Here is a 13,189-nt window from a genome sequence, read left to right on the forward strand (position 1 = left end):
TCAGTAAGAAACCACACAGTTTATTTCATCCCCCAGGTCTTCCTCAAAGCGTCTCATGGATTGGCTAGCACCGCGCACAATCAGGTCGGTGGCAGCCGCCTCCATCTCATCCAGGGTCAGGTGACAGGCCTCGGCGATCTCCCGCTTGGCAAAGTTCACAAACTTTGGGTCTCTGGCGTAAACACTCAGCCCCTCTGATATTAGGATCTGAATGGAGGAGGATGAGACATGAGACATGGAAGGTTTTCCTTGCTTTTCATACAATACATACATTTTGATTTCTCACAGTCACACACATCTCGGGCAGAGAAAGAATGTTAAAGCTGCAATCAGTAGGTTTCATATATCTTAACCAGGATTTGAACCGGCAAGACAGAATCCCTACTTGACCAGGGAGATATTGGGCTTATGAGCTACAGGAGCAGATCTACAACTTGCAGATCTGGTCTGCGCCCAGAATACGGACGCTTAAAGAAATACATGTTCACATCTCACTCACCGACTCCACCAGACTGTCAGCGCTGCCTTTGTCCACAAAGCCCTGGCTGACAGGAGGCATCCTCATGCTGCTGTAGGTTCGGCCCTGACCACTGGGGTACCAGCCCCCTGGCCGAGTGGCCCCCGCAGGCATGCTGGCGGAGCCGTCGCCCCACAGGGTCTGCTGGGCGCCGGTAGTCTCATCCACCAGGATCATGGGGGTGTAGATGAGCTTCCCTCTGTGTGCCGACGGGTTGCCGATGCCTCCTCCTACGTTTCGTGGAGTGGCTCTGGATGATCCCGCCGTGTTGGCCCACGAGATGGATGACAAAGCAGAGGACACACTGCTGCGTCTGGAGTCCAAGCTGTGCTGGGTCTGATGATGACACAAATACGGTAGCAATACAAACCATGGTGACAAGGGGTGTACATATACATTATTCTCTTATTCTATTGATTACTTTTTCGATTCATCGAATGATCTTGCAGTGTGAACCTTTTCAATGAATCAATGTGAAAAGATTGTTAATTGATCATTTGTGTTATAAGCGACAAAAATAATCCATTAGTTTACCAATTTAAGCCCTATATATTTTGTTGTAAAACAGTGTCGTACAAAAATTGCGAGCATGTAGATATTCCATTTTTTATAAGAAAGAAAGAAAGAAAGAAAGAAAGAAAGAAAAAAAGACTGATTGATTGATATGTCGAGCATCACTGCCAGATATCTAGACTGAAAGTGTCCCACTTAATTCAATTGGAAGAGACATGTAGTTTGCCACATCTCTGAAAAACTGTTCTTTCATTTGACAGTTGTATTATTAGTAGTTGCAAGTTTCAAATCCCACCGTAGACTGTATTTCAATAAGAGATCCTATGCTACCTAGGTGAACTATGCATAGTTGTGTGTGTGTGTGTGTGTGTGTGTGTGTGTGTGTGTGTGTGTGTGTGTGTGTGTGTGTGTGTGTGTTTTAAACCTGTAGTGCGGGTGTCCCCCGGTACTGGGGGACTGGGGTAGGAACATCGAGGCTGCTCTGCTGCCTCAAACACTGGAGGTTAAATGACGGCCTTCGACCTAAAAAGAATCACACAGGTTTCATTATGAAAACCAAAACCTCTATCATGCTTCACCGCATTCTTTTAAACAAGTCTTACCTAAAGGAATGTTAGGAAGCATGCGTCTCCGGATAAAACCAGAGTCACCGATTTCACTTCCGTTGTAACCGCTTCCATTGTAGCCGTTTCCGTTGTAGCTGTTTCCATTGTAGCTGTTTCCGTTGTAGCCATTTCCGTTTCCGTTGCCGTTGATAGACATGCTGCCGTTCAAGCTGTAGTCGTCACTGTTGTATCCGTTTGCAGCGTAGGAGGACACACTTCCTCCGTTCATGTCGGTGCCGTTATAAGCTGTGCCGTTATAAGCTGTGCCGTTATAAGCTGTGCCGCTGTAAGCTGTGCCGTTGGAAGCTGTGCCATTGGAAGCTGTGCCGTTATAACCGTTTCCACTGACGCTCTCCACAGCGACAGGTGGAACAGATGAAACTTCTGCATATCTAGGAAGTCCAACAAGACAAGCCTTTTAGCTAACCAGAAAATTATGATTACAATGGCATTTTGGATTTATAAATCATACTTATGGCAAACGAGCGACCATGTAATTGTTGTAGAAATGCTCTGTATGTCTGTTTGTCTGTCTGTCTGCAGCGCGCTCGCACACACACACACACACACACACACACACACACACACACACACACACACACACACACACACACACACACACACACACACACACACACACACACACACACACACCTTGTTTCTCACCTGTTGTCTGTCTGCACTGTGCTGGTGACGTCCACTTGACTGTAGTAATACTGCTGCGTTGCAGCAGACACAGGTGCAGTTTCCTGCACCTGTGTCATTGCAGCGTATACAGGTGTAGCCGGTGTGAACACAACTTCTACAACTGGAGCCGGTTCAACAACTGGAGCCGGAACTGGAGCCGGTACAAAAACTGGAGCCGGTTCAACAACTGGAGCCGGTACAAAAACTGGAGCCGGTTCAACAACTGGAGCTGGTACAGAAACTGGAGCCGGTTCAACAACTGGAGCCGGTACAAAAACTGGAGCCAGTTCAACAACTGGAGCCAGTTCAACAACTGGAGCCAGTTCAACAACTGGAGCCGGTACAAAAACTGGAGCCAGTTCAACAACTGGAGCCAGTTCAACAACTGGAGCCAGTTCAACAACTGGAGCTGGTTCAACAACTGGAGCCGGTACAGCAACTGGAGCCGGTTCCGCAGGAACTTCTGCAGTCACCGCCTCTTCTTGGCCTTCAGCAGCCTCCTCGTCTTGGGGTATAAAGGCTATCATCTCGCTGAGCATGCAATGCATCCTGGGAAACGGGATGCAAAGTTAAGCCAACAGTCTGAGTTATACGTGAGGATGTTGTGCACTGAAAATGTCAGATCTATAAGCTCATAACGTGTCACAGACGTGGGTGTTGCATACAAAAAAATAGCAGATGTACAAGCTCACAACGCTTTATGCTGCTTGCATGTTGTTTTCTTGTAGATCTGTTATATTAGAACATTTTGGATTCTGTTTTTGATTTATACGTGAATGCGTTATGAGGTTATATATGTCATTGTGCTATTTTCAGTGTGTGACACGATACCGGGCCCCCAGAACCGGGAGTGATGTTTGAAGAAAGACTGAACTAGTGGCCAAATCTGGTAATGCAAGCTTAGGTGCTTATAGGACACTACTGCAGTGCGCATGCTTCTATATGGCCTGAACTTGCTTTATTGGCACTTATGGGCCAAACCCGTAAGGAGAGTGTACTTATGGGCCAAACCCGTAAGGAGAGTGTACTTATGGGCCAAACCCGTAAGGAGAGTGTACTTATGGGCCAAACCCATAAGGAGAGTGTACTTATGGGCCAAACCCGTAAGGAGAGTGTACTTATGGGCCAAACCCGTAAGGAGAGTGTACTTATGGGCCAAACCCGTAAGGAGAGTGTACTTATGGGCCAAACCCGTAAGGAGAGTGTACTTATGGGCCAAACCCATAAGGAGAGTGTACTTATGGGCCAAACTCATAAGGAGAGTGTACTTATGGGCCAAACCCGTAAGGAGAGTGTACTTATGGGCCAAACCCATAAGGAGAGTGTACTTATGGGCCAAACCCGTAAGGAGAGTGTACTTCCAGGGGAACATACACTGGGTGAGCAACTTTCATTGAAATGAAAAACAAATCATTAAGCTTACAAATATGTTGCATTAGCAGCATATCAGCTAGCTTGAAAATCAGTTGTTGTTAGCAAGTATACTGTCATGTGGTGGAGTATACATTATGATGGATTATGTGATGCAAAAATATTAATAAATAATCATGACAGCAAACTCAAAGATCCACATAACAATAATATAGCTGCAAGCAGGAACAACAGGGGCCTACCAATATAAAATATGCCATATGCAATATGCAAAATGATATATGCAATAAGCGCAATAAGCCATAGCAATAGAATAATGCCATAGCAAATATAATAAACTAGAAAATAATGGTAAATAGCGTAGCGCGGCACTCGGTGCCGCGCTACGCTATTTACCAGCTTGTAGATCTGCTATGCTCATTATCTGAGGCCAAGCGGATACATCTTGTTTTAAAGTTATAATTGAGTACCTTTGTTGTTTCGATTTTCTGTAAAAACAAATACAAATTAAATAAAATGACAGTATAAAAACATGTTTACACGATCATCATTAAAGCCATTATTCAATTGACAAAATGTTAGAACCTCTGCCTAGGTGGGCTTGGGTTATGTTATCGGCCCATTGGTCTGTTAGCAGGACATGGAAAGGAAAGGAAAGGTACTATGTTTACCCAGCGTAACTGGACTAAGCTCAAGAACTTGTTTACAGCCAGGCCCTGCTCATAGAACATTTCATGGTAGAGGTTCAATGCCTTGTCCAAGGGCACTTCAGCGGTGGTCATTTTAACATGCCGGTCCGGGGATACGAACAAGCGACCTTCCGATATCAAGACCGCTCCGCAAACCGTTCGGCCACCGCTGCCACCGCTGCCTACGTCATATTCATGCTCCCAAGTGGACCAACACTTTTGATTATTGGGACCCTATGACCTTTGTGTTAGTGTAGTGGTTCTCTGTGTGGGGTACGGGGACCCCAGTGTTCCATGGGGGGAGTTCCAGGTGGTCCCAGCTAAATGACTGATAGTTAATAACCGAATGGTCCCTTACTTAGGGCTCTGCAACTCTGACCCAAATGCAAATTAATTTGGGGATTCTTGACATTAAAAAAGTTTGAGTATAAATCAGCCAGTGGGCCTGGGCCGTGGCACAAACGGTACCGGCACTTTGGCTGGTAGTCCAGTCTGGCAGTGTGCCGCGGGTTCGACTCCCGATCCCGACGGCCTTTACTGCACGTGTCACCCCCCCCCTCCCCCCATATCTCTCCCCATTTCCTGTCAGCCTACTGTCTGTCCCTCCATAAAAAAGATAAAATTGGCCCAGGCCGTAGCGTAACGGTCTGGGCACCGGACTGGTGATCCAGTCGCGGTGTGCCGCGGGTTCGACTCCCGGACCCGACACGGCCTTTACCGCATGTCATCCCCCCATCTCTCTCCCGTTTCCTGTCAGCCTACTGTCTGTCCCTTAAAAAATCAATAAAAGGCGTAAGCCGCAAAAAAAAAAAAAAAAAAAAAAAAAAAAAATTAAGGCGAAAGCCACAAAAAACATAAAGAAATTAAATAAAACTAGAAAAAGTGCCCTACTGGGCACAGGTCTCCACCAGGATGAGCAGATGTGAAGAATTCCAGGCAAAGGTTTTTCCTTGGCCTCTAGGGAGTTGGCATAGAAAGTTATCCACAGATCCGTGCAGTTAGAGGTAAAAACACTTTTGGGCCAGTTATAGCGCCACCTTGAGGCTGAGTTGAAATTGTTCATGTGGCATTTCGTCCTCGGCCTAGTGGGAATGTGGGTGCACAATTTCACGGAAATCTCGCGATGTGTTCATGATTTGCAGCATTTTGTTTGAAACTGAGCACTCCTTTTTTTTTTTTAAGATATTTTTTTTTTGCGGCTTACGCCTTTTATTGATTTTTGAAGGGACAGACAGTAGGCTGACAGGAAACGGGAGAGAGATGGGGGATGACATGCAGTAAAGGCCGTGTCGGGTCCGGGAGTCGAACCCGCGGCACACTGCGACTGGATTACCAGTCCGGTGCCCAGACCGTTACGCTACGGCCTGGGCCAAACTGAGCACTCCTGTGAACTTTGGAAGCCAATCTTAACCAATCAGGATGGAGTCTGAGAAATCTGAAAGAGCGGTTTGGTTGAATGGCTCTAGAGAGACTGTGTACCAATTTGCGTGATGTTTGGACAAAATCTGTAGGTGTACTGTGCAAAAACTTGTTTTGCACAAAGCGGCCTCCTGGTGGCGCTATAACAGGCCGTTCTGGAAAGTTTGGGGCAGAGGTTCATGGTTGGCATCCAGGGAGTGTGTGTGCAAAATTTGGCATCGACCGGGTTAACGGTGGCTGAGATTAGCTGGTCACGGACGGACACACGGACACACGGACGGACGGACGGAGTGCAAAACATACTCTCCCCATGCCTTCGGCTGGTGGAGACAATAAATCAGCCAGTGGGTGGACTGATGTGATAAAATAAACAGACCTGCTGGGAGGGACGGGCTCGCACATGACAGGCTGTTCCGTAACGATTCCGATGGCTGACAGCTGAAACTCTGGCCTCTGCTCCACTGGAAGACCCGTCACCTGCAATTATAGTTTTCAATGTTTGCAATTAGTTTTTATTTTAATATTGTTTTGACTTCAGTGGATTTAAGTTTAGTTTACTTTATTAAGGCTACGTTTCAGTTTTGTTTTTTATTAGTTTTAGAGTTTGTTTTAGTTTATTGTAATATCGGATAATCAGGAAGAGATTCAGAATGCTCAGATCGGCTATCTTTGTTATTTTAAGAGTAATATCCGATAGTCTACTGACAAAGCATATCATATGATTCAAAATGTCTTTAGTTAGTTTTGTAAATGCACAATACAGTGTCAGTCAGTCATCGTTTTAACTAAAATGTAATTTTTTTTCCAATTCTAGTTTGAGTTATTTTGTTTTAATTCACTATAATAATTCTGCGCACCTGCATGGTCACCACGCCGTCGTTGACCGGCTGGGTCTCGGCTTCGCTGAAGAAAGCATTGGCCATCTCTTCCAGCGTCTCCGCGGTGGGCAGGGGCGTGCTGGCGGGGCTGGGCATCACCGAGGCGCCCGCCTCCATGAAGAACACCTCGCCGTCTGTTGTTTCTCGAGGAGTTGCGGCCTCCTCGTCCTCCATGTCGAACTCCATCGCCATACGCATCTCCGGAGCCAGGTCCTGTAGCGTTCGCAGCCCTTGCTGAGGGAATAGATCAGATCATAAACAAACGGGCATTTCCAGGCAGAATGTCTTTGGACGTGTTCACAATGCAACCTGTGGATATTTATTTTATAAGATAATATATATTTCTAATAGTCATTAACAATATCAACCCTGTTTTTCCGAGAAATAAGGTTAATGAATAATACTGGTTAAAAAAAGGGGGGCAAAATCATTGCCTGCATTATCGATCGATAGATAGATAGATAGATAGATAGATAGATAGATAGATAGATAGATAGATAGATAGATAGATAGATAGATAGATAGATAGATAGATAGATAGATAGATAGATAGATAGATAGATAGATAGATAGATAGATAGATAGATAGATAGATAGATAGATAGATAGATAGATAGAATAGATACTTTATTTGTCCTCGTGGAAATTTGTTTTGTGCCAAGCAGTCATCAGGATACAAAAAAAAAACACATACACAATACATTGACAATACTTGAAGTTAGTTACTCTTGCACCAACCAGCAAACCATTCCACTTTTCTTCGATAGCTTATCTCATAATCCTCAATCAAACCAACAATAAGGCGCTCCCTTTTGTTCTCCACCCAATGCAACCTTTTCCCTTATGTTTTCTTTGCTATTCGGTTCGGTTCTGTGAGTTAGTTTGTGTTCAGTCCTTTGAGTGAGTTAAGCCTTGGTTACCTTTGGTTTCTGCTAATTACAGATCCCAAGTTATTATATTTCTATTTTATATCATATATTGTATATTCCTTATTCATATTTTCTCCTCCTATGTTAAAACCGGCTTCATTCATTCCCGTAGGGGTGTGTTTTATTTGGTGTATCCAATTATTGTTTTCTCTTGTTTTTGTTAGTTTAGGTATGTAGGTTAGTAAATTGTATTTAGTTTGTGGGGGTTCCTTTAGTTGTAGTAAGTTTGCTTGATGTAAACCTGAAGCCTGCAATGCATTTTGAAGAAGTTTGAATGATAAATGATAAAAACCATTATTATGTTATTTCCCCCTGCCCTAGACAGGGGGCCGTAACATAATTTGCCAACGACAACACATTTCTCATCTGCTAATTTAACAATACAGAGTCTGAGTCACTCCGACAGTCGTTTGTGTACAGCGTGAACAATACCGGGGAAATCACGCTCACATGATGTTGTGATGATTCAGTCTATACACTTGCGCGCTCGCGCACACGCACACGCACACGCACACGCACACGCACACGCACACACACACACAGTGACCTGGGAACAAGATAAATACTTTACCTGGAGAGAAGCTGCCCTATCCTTCTTCTTGCTCTTCCTTTCCCTCTCCTTACGCTTACGGTACTTTTTAAAGTAGTCCTGGATCAGGAAGCTGGCATAGAACTTTCCACAAGTGACCTCATCCCCTGAAGAGAACAAACATTTATATGTAAAATGAAAACCCATTGTTTTATTTGTGATATGGATAAAGCTGGCAAATGGGGATTATGTGCTTAGCTACACCAATTCCAACATAAACTTAACCATCTCTAGCCTAAAGCCTAAACACGGACGCTTTTAACCATATACACAAACATAACAATGAAAATGGTAAATGGTGTATTTATATAGCGCCTTTATCCAAGGTCCTTTACATAGATGGCGCATTCACCCATTCACACACGCATTCATACACCGATGGAGGAGGAAACCATGCAAGGCACCAACCTGCACATCGGGAGCAACTAGGGGTTCAGCGTTTGGCTCAAGGACACTTCCACACTAACTCTGGGGGAGCCCAGGATCGAACCCAAGCAGCCACTCTACCACCTGAGACACTGCCTCCGTGTTTAACGTAATAACTATAACATTAACAACCTTTTCTCCACTCGGAGAGTGCACAATGCATTGTGGGTATTGTCCTTGTGGTCCAGAGGCCATTGCATACAGCAGCTATTCCCAACCTTAGAGTATATATTAATAGAGACGGCACCCGGAGGAAACCCTGAGGCGAAATGGACATAGTGGCCGAATTTGTCATTGCAGCTCGAGCCCGTTGACTATCATTGCGCACGTTCATGTTATTGGGCCCATGACACGTGAACGAATGTTTTATACGTGAACGCGCACAAACGGCGGAATGATAGTCAACGACCAGCGCGTTCATGTTATTGGGGTAATCCATCCTAGAATGCACTCTGTTCCTATACCCGGAAGGAGGAGTGAAATCGCCTCATGCGCTTTTGAGCAACTTAATGCAAGTGGATGGGAGGAGGAATCCGGTGCCGTCTCTATTAATACATACTCTAAGTTCCCAACCTGTGGGCCGTGGCAGTACTGTGGTTTACCTCTAGGGGGTGGAATGATTTCATCGATGAGCTTTGGCTTTGTGCGCTTCCATAGTTTTTTAATGATCAGCTTCAGCTCCTCGTTCTGCTGATCAATGGGACCTAAAGGGACAGATCAATACACATGATCAAAGGGTTTTATGTTTACAGCACAGCCATTCTGTTACAGTGCATAGGATGTGAAATTGCCCTGTGCACGTGTGTATAATGTGTAAGAGGCAGAACCTTCTGTCTTAATCTTCAGTGAGGTGCGCACGAGAGCAAATAGAGTGGCACTGAAGGTGACAGTCCCATCAGGGTGCAGAGGTACATTCATGGAAACCAGTCTCTGAGGAGAGAGACACAGAGAGAGAGAGAGAGAGAGAGAGAGAGAGAGACACAGAGAGAGAGAGGGAGAGAGAGGGAGAGAGAGAGAGAGAGAGAGAGAGAGAGAGAGAGAGAGAGAGGAGTGAGTGAGTGCGTAGGTAGAAGAGGAGGTAGAATAGGAGGCCACTAATTGGATTGTTGACACAAACCAGGGTGGATGGGGTATAAATTCTACTGACCGCTTGAATTTATCTACCATTCACTTGCTAGCATTAGTCTATGACATACTGAACACATCATATCATCATACCGTATATACAGTGTGTATAAACTGTATACACAATGTATATATGTATATGAGCTCTGTGTACCTTGCAGGCCACACGGTGAGGGCACAGCTTTCCAAAACCGAGAGGAGGCTGAATCCTGCGCAGCATGGTCACCACATCAATGTGTTTTATTCGACCTCTGGAAGCAGACAGAGACAGATCATGGACTGTACAGCTGTGGAAGGCAGAGACCGTATGGCTCTTCATAATTAATATCTAGTCTAAATGTAATAATAATAATAATAAGTGCTACATTAAGCAAATGCAAAACATAAAAAATAATAATCATCACACCACTAAAACATAGAAGAAGCTGACACAAAATGTACTGGTTCCTGGGAGTTTTTAGTTACAAAAAGCGTGCGTGTGTGTGTGTGTGTTTGGTTGCTATGGTAAATCCTGGTCGATAGGGTCTAACAGACGGTTGGAAAGGCAAAATAGCTGGTTGCTATGATAAAACACTGAATAGAGGATGGAAGATATACTGCATGTCTTAAATGGGACTTATATTTTGTCGTGCAAAAATTGTTGATCTACAAGCTCTTGTAGATCGGCTATTGGTATAAATTAAAGCATCCACATATCACATGGGGAATAAAAGTATTGCCCTGCAAGAAAATATTAGGATTGTGAAATTAAAATGTTTTAATAATTTTGTCAGGACTTACAACAATTACAATTACACCTCCTATCAAGCCACCTCCAATCAGGTCACCTCCACCCGTATAAAAGCCCATCCAACCCACAGTTCTCCCTCTGTTCTCACTTTCGTCATGACCCATCGTGGGTCATCATCGTTTCTGTTCATTATTTGTTTCATTGCATTCTTCTTTTCGTTAATAAATGTTAAATTTGTTTATTTGGTGGTGTGGTTCTTGATTGTGAATTTACTTTGTTTACCTCTGTAAGCCGACGGCAGCCATTACAGTATCCATCTGTTTCAGCTGGGTAACCTGGGTATGGTACTTTTTACCTAATATATTCTTGTAGCATTACAGTTGCAGACTTTGATGACAGGCCTTTGCTGCCTCATAAACGTGACGGGGGACATAACAAACTTTATGCAACGGACTGAGGTGTTTTATAGCAGACCTACAAGCTCGTAGAGCTTGTAGGTCTGCTATTTTTCAATAGCTTTCAATTTTTCAACACCAAAAGGGGTTCCCACCCAAAATGGGTTAAGTCTTACGTGGCCTCAGGGTCGTAGTCCGACCAGACTCGCTTAAACTCATCCAGGTGGTGGGTTCCCAACACGGTCCAATCTCTGGTCAAGTACTCAAAGTTATCCATGATGACAGCAATGAACAAGTTGATGATCTGGAGAGACAAACAGGACTTTCATTTTGCCAGGACTTAATTTGAACTTAATACAATAGCAGATACAATATCTGATATATGTTTTATGATGTGGCTCTGCAAGAGGCTGACTGGATGCTGTCTAAGACAGACAGACAGACAGACAGACAGACAGACAGACAGACAGACAGACAGACAGACAGACAGACAGACAGACAGACAGACAGACAGACAGACAGACAGACAGACAGACAGACAGACAGACAGACAGACAGACAGACAGACAGACAGAGGATTCTTTGTTGTTTAGTAGGATTTCTGTAGCAATAGAAAATGGAAAATGGATTTTCTTCTCACCAGGTAGGCACAGAGCATGAAGAAGCTGATGAAGTAAATGTATGCCAGGTTGCTGCCACAGCTGTACTCTTCTCCAGGCTCTGTGTCGGCCTGGGGGTCACAGCGTTTCCCTGGCAATGCTGCCAGCATGATCTCCTGCCACTGCTCTCCTGTAGCACACCTGGAAGGAAGAGGAAAATGCGACAAAACCATTTTATCATCATGGCAGCCATTTTTCTCTAATGTCACACTTATCATCATCACCTGCCTTCCATTATCATTCGGCCCTGTCACAATCACCACAGTATAAATACACCTGCGAGCTGTCACTTACCTATTCTTACTGCCTACGTGGTCTTGAACAATCACCCCATCCACCCCTACCACCTCCATCTCCTCATTCTCCCCCTTCCTACTCTATTCTCCAGCTCTTCCAGGAACCCGGGACAGTATCAGGAGCAGAGACGATCGCTCTCTGAGCGACCATCGACGGCATCCGCTTCTGAGACTACAGTCTCACCCAACCTGGGTTCCCCATTCAATAAAAAACGTTAAACTTTGAGCAGGTGTGGTCTCTTACTGTAATATAATGAATGTAGATATATATATACGTAGATAGACAGTGAGTGCATTGGTTGGTGGGTCGACTCGTACATCAATGTCACTGCCAGCCAGGGGAACCTGGCCATTTTCTCTATTTGACGAGCATAACAAACCACTTGGAAGTCGGATGACAATTCAACAAGTTATGATGATTGTAATTGTGGTGAGACCTCCTGCTGCAAGTCAATATTACTGCTACATCATCATGCACCATCGCTCAGATGAACAGCAGCGGCTAAGGATGTCCCGAATCCGATCACGTTTTGTTTTTTTGTATCTGCCGATACAGATTTTTCCCGTTCCGAAATTTATATTTTTATTTTATTATGCCATCAGAATAGAACAGTATGCGAAATCACAGAAAATATCCAGTCTAATATCATGATATGAATATAATATTGATATAGGGATGTCCCAATCACGTTTATATGCCCCGGATCCAATTCGATCATTTAAAAATGACGTGATCGGCCCCGATTTCCGATCACGTGCTCGGATCAGGACAACCCTAGCAGCGGCCAATGCGGCATCGACATGGGAAGCCCGAGTTTGACGTAAGAGCAAAATTGCGGCCGTTTGAAAACTTGCGGAGGCTCAGGTTCTTGTTCTGCCTTTCACACCTGAAGAGCACCAGGCAAGCCATGAAGAAGGTCTGGAAGTTACAGTTCCTGTTGATGTCGGTGCTTTCGTCTACGGCCACCTTTCCGAACGTCTGCAAGGAGAAAGAACACACCACTTTGAATATGAAAACACAGGTGAGGTCGGTTGACTGTGTCACAGGGAGCTCTCTCCCTGGGAGAGTCTCCCATCCCTGCAGGACATAAACATGGATTTCTGTGCTGCTTGATGGCAGAACACAGCACTCTTCTTTAAAACAGATCTGGAATGCATCCTTCTAGTTACAGTATGGTCGTGCACTGTAGCACTAGCTTGCTGTTCTTTTTCTTTTTTTTTATATATATTTTTTATCCCACGATTTTGTAACCCATTTTTCACCCCTGTGTCAATCACCAGTGATCCTGGGCTCTACACACCCTCCACCAACCTAGTCCCCATATATGGGGGACAAGGGGAGAGCAACGGACTTGAACTCA

At 44.6% G+C, this 13,189-nt stretch overlaps 1 protein-coding gene across 1 annotated transcript in view; it reads right to left on the reverse strand.

The window, feature by feature from the left end:
• cacna1fa (calcium channel, voltage-dependent, L type, alpha 1F subunit a) overlaps positions 1-13,189 on the reverse strand; it is a gene marked incomplete at its 3' end in the record, with an annotated part of 37,584 nt that continues 24,395 nt past the window's right edge. The window contains exons 34-46 of the mRNA XM_083769823.1: positions 12,716-12,807; positions 11,514-11,673; positions 11,050-11,177; positions 9,903-9,999; positions 9,451-9,553; positions 9,226-9,327; positions 8,180-8,304; positions 6,804-6,913; positions 2,302-2,871; positions 1,633-2,027; positions 1,455-1,552; positions 500-853; positions 1-207 (exon numbers count right to left, since the gene is read on the reverse strand). Coding sequence (XP_083625949.1) covers positions 1-207; positions 500-853; positions 1,455-1,552; positions 1,633-2,027; positions 2,302-2,871; positions 6,804-6,913; positions 8,180-8,304; positions 9,226-9,327; positions 9,451-9,553; positions 9,903-9,999; positions 11,050-11,177; positions 11,514-11,673; positions 12,716-12,807 — 2,541 coding nt within the window. The remainder of the gene's footprint in view (positions 208-499; positions 854-1,454; positions 1,553-1,632; positions 2,028-2,301; positions 2,872-6,803; positions 6,914-8,179; positions 8,305-9,225; positions 9,328-9,450; positions 9,554-9,902; positions 10,000-11,049; positions 11,178-11,513; positions 11,674-12,715; positions 12,808-13,189) is intronic.

This window comes from Protomyctophum parallelum (assembly GCF_964188405.1).
Source record: "Protomyctophum parallelum genome assembly, chromosome: 7".
Classification (NCBI taxonomy): domain Eukaryota; kingdom Metazoa; phylum Chordata; class Actinopteri; order Myctophiformes; family Myctophidae; genus Protomyctophum; species Protomyctophum parallelum.